The 13715-nt window shown below is 44.1% G+C and overlaps 1 protein-coding gene and 1 long non-coding RNA gene across 2 annotated transcripts in view; both read left to right on the top strand.

The window, feature by feature from the left end:
* Positions 1-61: 61 nt before the first annotated feature.
* Positions 62-6623, top strand: LOC128802589 (uncharacterized). The gene is made up of 3 exons (XR_008435501.1): positions 62-139; positions 2816-2895; positions 6453-6623. It is a non-coding gene; the product is annotated as an uncharacterized LOC128802589 (long non-coding RNA).
* A 3879-nt stretch (positions 6624-10502) lies between these two features.
* Positions 10503-13715, top strand: part of RCL1 (RNA terminal phosphate cyclase like 1) — a 33601-nt gene continuing 30388 nt past the window's right edge. The window contains exons 1-2 of the mRNA XM_053932771.1: positions 10503-10680; positions 13398-13469. Of these exons, the coding sequence (XP_053788746.1) occupies positions 10533-10680; positions 13398-13469 (220 nt within the window). The 5' untranslated portion in view covers positions 10503-10532. The remainder of the gene's footprint in view (positions 10681-13397; positions 13470-13715) is intronic.

The following is a 13715-nucleotide window of genomic DNA, read 5'->3' as shown; positions in this document are numbered from 1 at the left end:
GCGCAGGGGCGCGGCAGGAGCGCCGCCTTCCCGGGCAGCGCCGCCTCGCTTCACCGGCGAGCCGGGCCGGTCCTCCCGGGGAACAGCAGCGGCAGCTTCTCCGGCTGTCAATCAGGGGCAGGAAGGAAAGATCCTTTACGTAAGTGCAAGGGGGGGGAGGGAGGGATAAATCAATAACGATAATAAAAAGATAAATAAAGCAAATTGCATCTTAGAAAGTCGTATCAGACCGCATTTAGGCATCACTGTTCAAACCGGCCCTGACCAGATTCTCCACACCCCTCTGCCCAGGAGGCCCATTTTGGCTGCTCCTAAGCCGTCAGCCCCTGCCCCCTCTCAGACACAGAATCAAAGAGTCGTTTGGTTTGGAAAAGACCTTAAGAGTCACCGAGCCCAACAAGTAATCCAGCTTTGCCAGTCCATCCCTAAGCCAAGCCCCAAACTGACACAAGCCCACCTTTTAAATATCCTCAGAAATGGTGACTCCACTACTTCCCTGAATTATCATGATAATTTCCCAAACTGAACTGAGACGTGGCTCCTTACCGGGCTGTCACCAAATGACTGCTTGGCTGCTGGCACGTCCCATTGCTGTCACTGCCCTGCCCAGGTGCCCTGAGGCTGTGTCTGACCTTGCTGTGCTCCTTCACCCTCATGCAGCAGCCTTGCTCTTGCTGGTCTCTCACAAATAAGCTCCCACTGTCTAGCAGCAGGCAGCTGCATTTTTAATGAGCTGTGCCTGAGTTTTGTTTATGATACTTGAATGTGAACAACTGCAGATTGTCTTTGTTCTGAGTAGTGTTCTTCCAAACACGAAGATGTCCTTTCCCACAGATATAATTTGGTCATCCTTAGCTACATCAGAACACAGTATTTTGGCCAAAACATTAGATTGTCCCATTTCCTGAGTGTTCACAGTCATGTCCACAGCAGGGGAAGTGAGCCTTCCTGCTCAAGGTTCTGGAGATGCTGATGGATCTCAATCACTGTACCAGAAAAGTCACAGTGAAAAAGTGAGCAGAAAGCAGAGCTAGAGTCAAAACATCAATGAAATTCAGCTTCCCATTTTAAAACGTTTCATTTCAATAGTTTCACAGTGAAACAAGTAAAGCCAAAAGAAAATATTCAAATTGCTGTTTGGTACTTTGAAACAGTAAAGAAATAGGAATACAGCCCCAAAACTCCCCAGTCAACAAAATTAGTTGCCTTAAGAATTGAATAGGAAGGCACTGGTTTAGCTCTTAGAGCTTACTATGAGCATAAGTCTCATTACACTGAGAAATGTGAACCTTCATAAATGAACATAATAGTACCTCTATTCCAGATTGTACTAGGACAGAAAGAGTTAAACATTTGGGGCTTTAGCAGCGTTCCCAGGGCAACACCTCAGTCTGCCAAAGCACCACAGTCTTAAAAAAATTTGGCACCAAAGACCATTTAAATGTCAGAAGCCACATTGTTCGTTTTAAGCTCCACACTTCAGAGACTTCTGAATGGCAGAAGTCCACAAATGTGTTGATAAATCTTTCTAAAGTAAATATATGGGAAAATTGAAGGTATTGTATGAAATACATATCCAGCAAATAACTAGACTTGTCAAAGAGATCATTAACTCTAATCTCCAATGCCACCATGTATAAAAAGCAGCAATAATTTATCTGCCTGTTAAAAAGGAAGCCAGAGGTTCAGCCTGACTACAGGCCTATTGCGCAGCCCAGAAATCCAGACAGGAATGCTAAGACAATCCCTTTGTTAAAGACTATTTAGAAACCTCTCTGAACTTCATAACAGATTCATGAGGAAGGGGTGGAAAAGAATAGAAAGACACTTCTCTCACATACACAGGTTCTTACTAACCTATTGCCTTTGCAGAACAGAAGTGGGTACTTAGATTATAGGAAATATGTAGTAAAAGAAATTATTGTTCACATTTCCTTTGTTATCTTTGCTAGTCCAAACCTCGCTGTAGTAGTTTCGTGAGTAGTTGTGACATACTCAGAAGTGGAAAAGGAAATAATGGAAGAAATGGGGTCAGTGGTTCCCTAGTTTGTATACAAGTCTTTACACAGCTATTTTGTATTTAAAGACATGCAAGGTTTTTTGGGGTTTTTTTTGGTTTTTTTTTTTTTTTTTGGTTTTTTTTTTTTTTTTTTTTTTTTTTTTTTGCCAGCCTTATTATGATGTTTGGAAGATGACATTTCATCATCTTCATTCAGACTTAATTATTCACATCTTAACAGAGTAGTCAATGTTTATGTAACACAACTTGCACTATATTCTGATCAATCTTTTTCACACATGTAGCCTACAGGTATAAATTAAAAAGTTAACTTTTGCTTAGTGAGTATAGAAGTAACCCTCATGGTGACTGACCAGTAATCAAAATCTTGTTTCAAATAAATCCAAATGTTCTTACCAATAAATAATCTTTCATATTAGTAACCATTTTTTTTCAAACATAAGAAATGTTTGAAGAGGCTTTTTAAGTCTCAAACCGTCAAAAGAGTTTCTGTCAGGTATGCTCCTTGGAGATCTAAATCCTTTCATCTGAGTTTGATACAGAATTCTTTTAGTACTATTGGGTAACTACGTCTTAAGTGTTGTACTTTGTATCAAAATGAAATGGTTACTTATATGAGGAAGAAGTCATAGTACACTGACGGGCAGGATGTCTGACACGGTCTTCCACATAATTTTTGTATCTCATTTGGTGGAGGGGTGGACAATTTGATGGGTGTAAATCTGGCTGGAATAGGAGTGTAGTGCTTAGTGTTTTGTACCCTACCAAAATCTGTTAACGAGCATGTTTTTCCAGGGCCTGTCCTGGTACCTTGTTTTGTCTAGTGTCTGTGAATAACCCCTGAAGAAGAGAGAGAGCATACCCTCATCAATTTTGTGAGTAACAGCTAACCATGTGGCCTGAGCACATGGGGTTAGGGGCAGGAGGTGGAGCTCTGCAAGAACAGGTGGGGAAAGGGGCCAAGCAGGACCCTGACAAAATTCAGCAAAGGCCGGTACAAAGTCCTGCATCCAGGACACACCAACTACTTCCAACAGTGCAGGCTGAGAACTGACCAGCAAGGCAGAAATTCTGCTGGAGAAGACTGGGGAGAACTGGTCTACAGCCAGCCAAGCACCATCCACCTCTAAGCATGTGGCCACTAACACCCTGAACCATATTAAGAGGAGGGTAGCCACTACATCAGGGAAAACAGTTATCCCTTTCTATTAGGCACTTCTTAGGCCACATCTGTGTACTGTGGCCAGTACTGGGCCCTCCAGTACAAAACATTGTATCAGCATTGATCAGCTGGGGCAGATATAGCAGGAAATGACCAAGATGATCAGGGAATGGAGAAGAGACACTGCCACAGACAGATGGAACCATGCTTGTTCAGACTGGAGACAAGAAAGGTTCAGAAGTACCTAATAGCAGCCTTCTAGCACCCATGAGAAGGTTACTGAGAAGTCAGGGACAGGCTGCTTACTAAGATGAGTGGCAGGACTCAGTAAGTCAAGCAGTGGAATCTAAGTATTAGTAGACTCAGGTCCCTGAGGTTTTTAAGACCCAACTGGATAAAGCCCTGAGCAACCCAGCCTGACCTTGCTTTGGTCCACAGACTGGGCTACAGATCTAGATTCCAGCCTGGATAAGGCTGTGATGCTGTATTTGCAAAAAAGATACCTAATTAATAATGTTTTGGTTTTTTTTTAAAACAATGCATGAAATGCTTATCCAGTGAAGGCTAACATATATACACAACATAGCTGAAAATTCTCCCTCAAAAAATATATACCATCAAGAACAATTGAGGGGCAGATTTTTATATTTTTATTAGATATAGGTTGAAATATGTAGAATGGAATGTTGCTGTTGAACTGTTCCCTTTAAAGTAGCAAAGACATAACTCTTCACAAACCAAAAATGTAGAGCTGTGATTCTTTATTTGGATTTAAATAGTGTTTTATTGCAAAGAGGGATATAACACTATCATTTTTTATGTCAGTCCTACCTTTATTAAAAAGCCTAATGAATTATTCCTCCCAGATGGCTGAGTACAGCAAATTGACATTTATACATAGCATGGGTTGTTCCAAAACTCTAAGTTTCCTAGGAAATGTGTATTCTTCAGACAGAAGAAATTCAGAAATTCATTGCCTGTACACCAAGCTTGTGTACACTCAAAACCTTATTTATGACAAAGATGAAACACACCTTATTTATAAAGTGAAAAATCTATTAACATAATTGAAACTCTAACAGTCTCATTCAAGAATTATTAATTATTACAGAAAGTTTATGCTAAATTACCATTATTAAGTTTTAATATTTATTGTATAAAGAATTAATTGCTCCACACAAACTTCTTAGTTTCTCCCATTCTCCTGGTGTTGTGTTTACCCCCTCCCCTCCTTGCCTGGGCCCCAAGGTCATGGTCTCACTCAGGTGAGAGTGGTGGTGAGTCATCAGCATCTAGAGTCCCTCACCAGGAAGACTGCCATGCTTCTGTTGACAGCTTCTTCATCATTACTGTACGGTTCACTTGGAGTTGGTTTTGTATGCTTGCTAACACAATTTTACACCTTGCTTTTTCTTCACTAGTCTGTATCTCTACATTACATCGGAGTTTACTATATAGATTATTACCTTCCACATATATTAGACAGTTTCTTTGTCTTTTTTGCTAAACCAGCTGTGTCCAGCTCCAGATCTGCATCCAAGAAAAGAAACAATAAATACAAGAAAAATAAATTAGCCACAGAAAACCTGTCAAAACTGCTCTAACAATTAAAAGAAGCAAACAAAAGCTGCAAGCAGATCAAAGAACATTCAGACAGTGCAAATCTGACTAGCTTCTCTTCTGATGCCTTGGAAACTCAGTACAAGGCTTATGTCCTGTTACGAGCAATGGCAATACTTTGTTGGAGTCACAAGCTGATAATAATCTAATTCAGAATTTAAATTATTTGGAAAACATTTCTGTTGTCTCAGTGGTTCTTTTGAGCTGTATTTGGAGTTGGTAATTTTAGTCCTATCAAAAGCACTCATCACAGATTGTTTAGACATCCCTCAGAATAAACATAAATAGGAAAAGAAATTAAGTTCAAGTAAAAGAGAAGTTACATAGCTGTGTTTCTGAGACTGTGTGAAAAGTCTTGAGAGGTATGTAAACTAACAGAAATTCAGAGAAAAGAGTTATCTTTTTGCATTCTTGGAGCCCTCATACGTTAGTAGAAGGCAGATCTCTTTTGGAAGTTTCTGTAATGACCTTTTCCGTATTATTTATCTCAAGTGATCAAACTATCAGGAGATTTTCATGTTCTCCAACCATTGTTTAAATGAAAACTAACATTTCCCTGAGTACTAAGGTAAGCCAGTAATACCTTTACATTTGGAGGTTAAATTGTAACAGCTGCCCAGATCATGACATGTATATATCTCTGAGCTGCCACTTAGTCTCTCTGTGCCACCTCCAGGCAGTTGATAAAAATTATTTTCCTGACTCCAGAAATCCTTAAACTTCTAGCACAATCAGCTACTAGCATTCCCAGGGAAACAAAACCCCTCCTTTATGTCACTCAGTATTTTTATGACAGATAGAACTTTTATTACAGTGATACACTATACCAGCAGAGTATATATGCCAGTAATTTTTTACAGAAGTATCTTATTGCAGTTACATAAGAAAATTCTGACTGCCAATGGAATAATTTTTAGGGAAGACTGTTTTTGTTTTGTTTTCCCAATTTTGTTTTCCCATGCCTAGACATAAAGCAGATACTTGCAAATTGTTAACAGAGGATAGCAAGTAATTGGAAGTCACAGAACAAGAACAGGATGGACAGAACTAAAAATACATGTGTGGGAGCACAGGGGAGTACACAAAGGAAGAGAAATGAACCACAGAAAAGAGTTCATTCAAAGTTAGGCGCAGCTGACTAGACATTTTCAATGTAAATCTAAGACACAGATTTCAGACAATGCAGTGAAAAACACAGTCCCAGCACCTGAAAGCCTTTTACACAGCTGTCTTCACAGAAGAAGACACTTGATTTCAGTGGGAGTGTTCATCCTTTATCACATGCCATATCCACAGCCTCACAAACTGTTTGTCCTAGGGTGATGGTATGGTGTTTGTATCCCTAATCATGTGTTCTGTTTATGCCTGATATTATGTTCTGTGCCTTCAGGACTGACTCTGAAAGTGAAGGATTGTTTTGTCTTGTTACCAGCCGGCTCACCTCCCCCCATAGTCTGTGTCTAGGAGAGGCTTGGCTGGCTTGGCTTGCTTGCTTGCTTGCTGGCTTGCTTGCTTGCTTTTGCTTTTGCTTATTAGCTAGTTTAGCTAGGGAGTCCAATTTTTACCCTGGACTGTTTCTTTTCCCCTTCCCTTTCCTGAATATCATCTGAACCTGCTCTGGACCTGGACCTGGACCTGGGAAACATCAAGAAACACCGAGAGTCTGCATTTTGTGACCTGCAGCAGCCATCCCCAGTGCCGGAGACTGATAGCTGAGCGACCACTCCCAGGAGAGACTTTCTGAATTTGTCATCTCTTCAGAACGGTGAAAGGGTTTTGTCATCTGGTGTTGTTTTTTTGTATTGGGGAGTGTTTTGCTTGTTAAATAAACAGTTTTTTTTCCATTTCTCTCTGAGGAAATCCTTCCCGAACTAGATGTGGGGAGGGGCTGTGGGGGGTTTGCTTTCTGGGGGCTCCTTCTGGAGGTCTTCTCCCAAATTTGCCCTAAACTGGGGCACTGTTATTTAACTACTACCCTGAAATTACGTCTAAAAGGCCTGTGAATGAAGGAAATTAAAGAAGACAGAGTTATTCCCTGAAAATCAGAAACAGTTCTTCTCTATTAATCATAAAGATTAGCACTGTTTGTTCTGGAATTCCAAAATGCCCTCCAAACTCTGAAACCCAAAGGAATTACACAGAGACTTGACTGAATTTAATTGCTTGTAAGCAGGAAAACAAACCACTGATTTATCAAGAAAGTTTTAAGAATTTTTGTGAAGTTTGGACATAGATTTATTAGCTCTGAAAAAATATGTATGTTCTTTACCTTCCTTACACTCAGTTTTCTCTTAGTTCTGCTCAGTGCATAACAGAAAAGAATTTCAGCTGCCCAAGCCCCACCCTATTTTCTGTTATATTCTAGATCAGAGCTGCAACTGGCAACTAATTTCTTACACACAGAAAGCTACAATTCTTTGATTCCACAAAACTGTCCATGACAAAACTCTCTTTTTCTAAAAATACAGAGAGGTTCATCTGCACATGAACCATGAATAGCTCTAGATACTTTTGCCCATATCTCAGAAATCTTGGGCATCACTTATGTGAACTAATGTTGTTTAACAGCTGTCATTTTTTTGATCCTCATTTTCCACAAAATTCTCAACATGCTTCCTTTTAAAAAATTTCTTAGGCTTTGTTTCCACACAGATGTGGTCTTCTGATTTAGATGTATAATTTTTCTGGGTTTGATTTTTTTGCCTTAGCACTTGCTTCTGGGAATTCCACAGCATCTGTACCATCTGTGTTGTAAATGGATTAAGTGGAGAAGAAATTTTGGATACTGGTAGGTGAAAAATTGGACTTGAGCATAAAGAGCAGTGTGTCCAGCTGTGTGCCCAGTGTGTCAGGGGCATGATTGCCCTTTTCTACTCCATGCTTGTGAGACCCCAACTGGATTTCTGCATCCAGCTGTGGAGTTCTCAGTTCAGGAAAGACAAGAGGACAGTCTTAAGCTGTGCCTGGGAACATTTAGGTTGGACATTAGGAGGAATTTCTTCACAGAAAGGCTGATTGGGCATTGGAATGTGCTGCCCAGGGAGGTGGTGGAATTACTGTCCCTGGAGGTGTTTAAGAACAGACTAGATGTGGCACTCAGTGCCATGGTCGAGGCAACAAAGTGATGTTTGGTCATAGGTTGGACTTGATGATCTCAAAGCTCTTTTCCAACGTAATCAGTTCTGTGATTCTGACTCTCTCGTTCTGCAAGATGGACCTGATTCAGTAAGTCTAGATGTGGGCCACAAAAATGATTGGTGGGCTGGAATAATTTCTTCTTGAGAAGAGGCTGAAAGAGCTGAGATTGGTCAGCCTGGAGAAGAGAGGGCCCTGGTGAGACCTCATTGCTGTCTTTCAGTATTTAATGGGGCTTATCAGAGAGACAGAGGAAGAATTTTTACCAAGTAGTTACAGGACAAAGGGCAAGAGATTTAAACTGAAAGAGGGTAGACTTACACTGGACATAAGGAAGAATTTTTCTACAGATGAAGGTGGTAAGGCACTGGCATAAATTGCCTACAGAAGTTGTGGATGCCCAATGGGGACCTGTAAGTGTTGAAGACCAGGTTGGATGGGGCTTTTAGCACCATGGAAGGTGTCCCTGCCCATAGCATAAGGGTTGACTAGATGATCTTTAAAGTTCCCTTCCAAACCAAACCATTCTGCTTTTCTGTGACACAAAGCTTGCAGACCAGTGTATCAACATAACAAAAATCCTTATGCATGTTGATCACAAAAGTCAGCAAGCAGCTAATAATAGGTGGCTTAGTTCCTTCAGTTTCTGTAAAGTGTGCCTATCATGGGTTTAAAAAAAAGAAGTTGTAGTCTCTGGAAAACAATTTAGTAAAATAAAAAGTGGTTATCATTTGTAAGGAAAATTGTCTGACTTTTGCTGTACAGCTCTGGAGGGTGCTGTTGACTCTCCTGAGTGACAAAAGCCCTTGCAGAGAGAGGGATCTGTATAGAGTGGAGCACTGGGCAATCATCAGTGACATGAAAATGACAAGTCAAAATGCCAGATTCTGCACCTGGGATAGAGAAATGCCAGACACAAGTCTAAACTGGGAGAGGGGCAGCTCTGGGGTTGCAGAGAGGGCTCTGGGGGTGCTGGTTGGCAGCAGTGTGCCCTGGCAGCCAGGAGGGCAGCAAACCCCATCCTGAGTGCAGCAAACCCCATCCTGAGTGCAGCAAACCCAAAGTGACTGCAGCAAACCCATCCTGGCTGCAGCAAACCCATAGTGAGTGCAGCAAACCCATAGTGAGTGCAGCAAACCCATAGTGAGTGCAGCAAACCCACAGGGAGTGCAGCAAACCCACAGGGAGTGCAGCAAACCCCATCCTGAGTGCAGCAAACCCAAAGTGACTGCAGCAAACCCCATCCTGAGTGCAGCAAACCCAAAGTGACTGCAGCAAACCCATCCTGGCTGCAGCAAACCCATAGTGAGTGCAGCAAACCCATATTGAGTGCAGCAAACCCACAGGGAGTGCAGCAAACCCATCCTGAGTGCAGCAAACCCAAAGTGACTGCAGCAACCTCGGCACTCTAAAGAGGTGACCATCCCACTGTGTCCAGTGTTAGGGCAGGGCCTCCCCTCGAGTGCTGGGTGCAGCTCTGGGCTCCACCATTTCAGAACCATGGGAAGGTCCTCAAAGGTGTCTGGAGGACAAGACAGGTGGTGGAAGGACTGGACACCATGGCCTGTGAGGAGCTGCTAAGGGCTTTGGGCTTGTCTTGTTTGGAGTAAAGGAGGCTGAGGGGCAACCTCCTTGTTCTCTACAGCTTCCTGAGGAGGGGAAGTGGAGAGGGAGGTGCTGATCTCTTCTCCCTGGGATCCAGTGACAGGATGAGTGGGAATGGTTCAAAGCTGGGCCAGGGAGGTTCAGACTTGCCATTAGGAAGCATTTCTTTATAGAGAGGGTGGTCAAGCCTGATGATGCCCTGAGCCTATCACTGTGTAAGAGGCATTTGGACACAGCCCTTAAGAGCCTGCTTTACCTTTGGGTTGGCCCTGAAGTGAAGCAGTTGGGCTAAATTATTCTTGTACATCCCTTCCAACTAGCCTATTTCATTATAGGGAGCTTCTTTTCATGGGCACGTAAATGTAGCCTAACAATTGACATTGTCACACTTCCACTGTAATCGATGCTTCTCTTAAAATAAGAGATTGGAAGCTTTAGTCGGTCTCCTCCTTAAGGACAGCAGGACTCTGTCATTAAGCAAACAGGCTATCCCAAGGACCACGAGCAGGACTCATTCCTCCGCCCGTTTTCCTTAAGGTAGCCAGGGATAAATTACTGAAAAGTACTGCCTAAGGAACATATTCCTAGGAACCGACCCATTTCGATGTGGTGGCAGTATCCTTGTGCGGACACCATGTTCCGCTGCGGACCGTCTTCACCCGCCCGCCGAAGGAGAGCCCAGGACGAGCAGCGGAGGAGCAGGTGGCCGGGCTCCGGTCAGACGCATCTCCCGACACTTCCACACTCCTTAAGTTTCAACTGAAAACACGCAGGTTGGGAGAGCAGAGGAAAGGGCAGAGGCTGCCACCCGTGCCACGACAAACTCAGCCCAGCCCTTCTCGCCGCGGCCGCACCGCCGAGCGTCCGCGCCGGGTCCTGACGGCTGCGAAGCACGGGGGCGGTGCGACTCTCCCAGCGTCCGCCCGCCCCCTGCCCTTTGCCCCCGCCGGTGTCCCAGCGCTTCCTGTTCCCAACCACGTGGGCAGCGGGATGGCGGGCGGCGCGGCGGGCGAGGCGCAGTGCCTCAGCTACACGGGATGCAACTTCCTGCGGCAGCGCCTGGTGCTGGCCACGCTCAGCGGGCGCCCGCTGAAGATCCGCAAGATCCGTGCCAAGGAGGAGGACCCCGGTCTCCGCGGTGAGCGGCGGCACCCGCGGCCGCGGGGCGGGAGGTCGGGGGGCGGCGGAACTCCGGCGGCGGCTGTGCCCGGGACTTGCTGCCGGGCAGGGGCAGACCCCCACTGAAAGCTGGGACGGCCCGGGCTCCATCTGGGCGGGCCCCACCGAGGAGGGTGGACCCGCCTGCATTCCCGTGGATGCACTCTCCCCCTGAGCGCTCCGCGCACCCATCTCGGGTGCAGCTGTCACACGTGGATCGCGGGGCTCTGGGAGGAGGAGGAGAAGGCGGGGGAGCGGGCAGGGGCGGTGAAGGAGGCCGGAGCAGGGGGGCTGTGACACACCCGCCGCTTCCTGCTGTCAGCTTCCCCCGATGCCCGGCGGGGCGGGGCGGCGTGGGGGGAAACGGGGCAGTACCGTCCTCGTCCCGCCGGTTCGGCTCGGCTCGGCAGCCCTCCCTTCTGCACGGTCACGCCTTTTCTTCAGAGTGGGCCATCAAGGGCTGGTGCTGCCCTGCCGAGCCGCCCCGGTGGGACGGGGCGGACACTGCCCGTCCGCCCCTCCCGCCCCGCGGGGCAGCGCCGTTCGCTCCGCGCCTGGCGGAGGCGGTGCGGGAGCGGCCAGGCGGGGCTCTGACCGGCTCACTGCGTGTGCGGGAGCCTCTCCACAGCCCCGGAACTGGTTCGCGTTCCCGTGATGGTGGCTTCGCAGTCGGGATGGCAGAATTAATTCCCGGTCTCTTGGACCGTCGTTTCTGCCGCGTGCCTGTGTCCGCGCCCAAGCGTCGTGTGCTCCCTGTGCTTGTGGGAGCTCACGTTCCAGTTTTAATAGGTCACGTTTTATGCTTTGATTTTTGTCAGGGTTTTCTGAAACACAAAAGGTGAAAGAGGTGAATAATTTATTCTCATTTCTGCAGACTTGTTTAAGGGAAATCTTTCTTAGGGAGTACCATCGTCATTCTCATACAAAGCCTTTGGCATCCAAGGATGAACTCCATCATAAACTGAAGTAAGAAAACAATAGGGTAGAGCTTCAGAAAGAAACATTATTGTGGTGTTCAGTTATTTTTTGGGGAAGGACCCCTGTTATGATGTTCAGAACAGGGGTAGATGCTTCTCTGCCTCCAGAGGAGGAGTAGCTAAAATTTTTAGCTACTTTTTTACACAGCCTTCAGTGTGTAGCTAAAAAGTCTGCTCCAAAACTGCCAAAGCATTCTTGTGTGCTTGACTTAACTTTTACCACGATCCAAAGTATTTATTATCACTGTGGAGCATTTGGTGGTGGTCAAGTTTGTAGCTATTGCCATGTTTTTTTAAAGAGTTATTGAATTTACTTTTTAAAGTATGGGTTCAAGTGTAAACTATGATTCTAACAGAAAAATAATAACAATAGATAATTCAACATGCTGGTCTTTTTGCTTTTCATGACTGGAACTTTAGTAAACTCTGCTACTGGTGTTCTCCAAGAGTGAAATGTGTGCTCACAAGGATGCACTCTTGCACTGGAAGATGCCCCGGTGCTTATAATGTCATGTAAACTTTGTAAGCATATAAGCTGTCATAGTTTAGAAAGAGAGCAGAACCAGTATTGTGTGACTGAGACATCAATCATGTTATACAAATATTGACAAACTGTAAATCCTGCAGGTAGCTCTGTGGTTTAAATATCTATGACATCCTAGAGTCACATACAGAAAGAAAAATCTGATTACTGTGTAAGAATTAACACAGGATTATTGCTAAGGGAGTTCTGCAGCCTACAAACAATTATGCAGATGCTGTCAGCTCTTAAAACTAACTGAATTCTTAAAACTAATTTGAATTCTGCATATAGTTACCTATCTTCCTTGATACTGAGCCTGTACCATGTTGGAATACTAGAATACTAGCATATTCTTCCTGGAATGGCCTTTTTCAGTTGGCTGGGGTTTTTTGTTTGTTTGTTTGGTTTTTGTTATTGTTTCTTTGTGTTACTTCCTTTTTTGTTTTGGTTGGTATTTTTTGTTTTATTTTGGTTTAAATTTGCTTGTCCTTTTCATTGTCTCTGGGTAAGAATCCACACAATCAAGGGAAACTTGAGGAATTATTTCCACACAAACTGCTATAGTATAGTGAACACAGTAAGCAAGAATAGAGGTAGTGGGAAGACTTTTGGTTCTCTAGCTCTAAATATGTCCAAAACTGTTTTGGAAATGGAAAATTTTAGAGTCTGCAAACAACTAACTCTGTTTGTGGAACAGATATGAAGCAGTAGCACTTCATGTCCAAATATCCCCTTCTTTTAAGCTAACACTTTTATAGAGAATAATGTGAAACTGTTATTAGCTTGTCATGCTTCAGTATATGGGGTCCTGTTTGCTATGATTTGTCTGTTTTGCTTTGTACTGAGCAAAATGTAAATTGTCAAAGGTTTTATCCTGGACAAGTGCAATCCCTCAAGCCACTGTGGTCAGAAATGTCCCCTTGTATTATGTGCTGTGTGCCAGGGAGAGGAGTGTGACTAGTCTAGTTGCCACATCGGAGGGCATCTCAATTGATTTGAGATGCCTGTAAGTGTGGAGGCTCACATTAACATCCCTGTTTTTACAGAGAATTGCCTTTTCACATGTGCTGGCATTACACCAGAGCTTGAAGAGTGAGACTAGCCTTACTGTCATGAAAAGCAGGAAAGGGTAAAAGTACATGTAAGGTGTTGAACTTCTAAGAAACTTTACAATTCTGTCTGTGCTCTACTCCTTAGATTTTGAAGCAAGTTTTATTCGCCTGATTGACAAAGTGACCAATGGCTCACGGATTGAAATAAACCAAACAGGTGAGATCTGTTCTTTCTACTTTATCTGTTCTGGTCTCCAGGATTTATCAGTTTCTGCAGTAGAATTGAAGTCTTATCTTGATAGAGGTAGGTGTTCAGATAAGATTGACTGAGAAGATCAGAAATAACAAAGTTGACAACATTTGTAATAATTGATCACATCCAAGAAGGTCAGTGCTCCACCATATTGCAGAGAGCTAAGGAAGCTCTATTGCCCAAGAACTAAAATTAGTATTTTGTTAGGTA

This window comes from Vidua chalybeata, chromosome Z (assembly GCF_026979565.1).
Source record: "Vidua chalybeata isolate OUT-0048 chromosome Z, bVidCha1 merged haplotype, whole genome shotgun sequence".
Lineage (NCBI taxonomy): Eukaryota > Metazoa > Chordata > Aves > Passeriformes > Viduidae > Vidua > Vidua chalybeata.
Note: the sequence above shows the minus strand (reverse complement) of the source record. Positions and strands in the feature narration are given on the sequence as shown.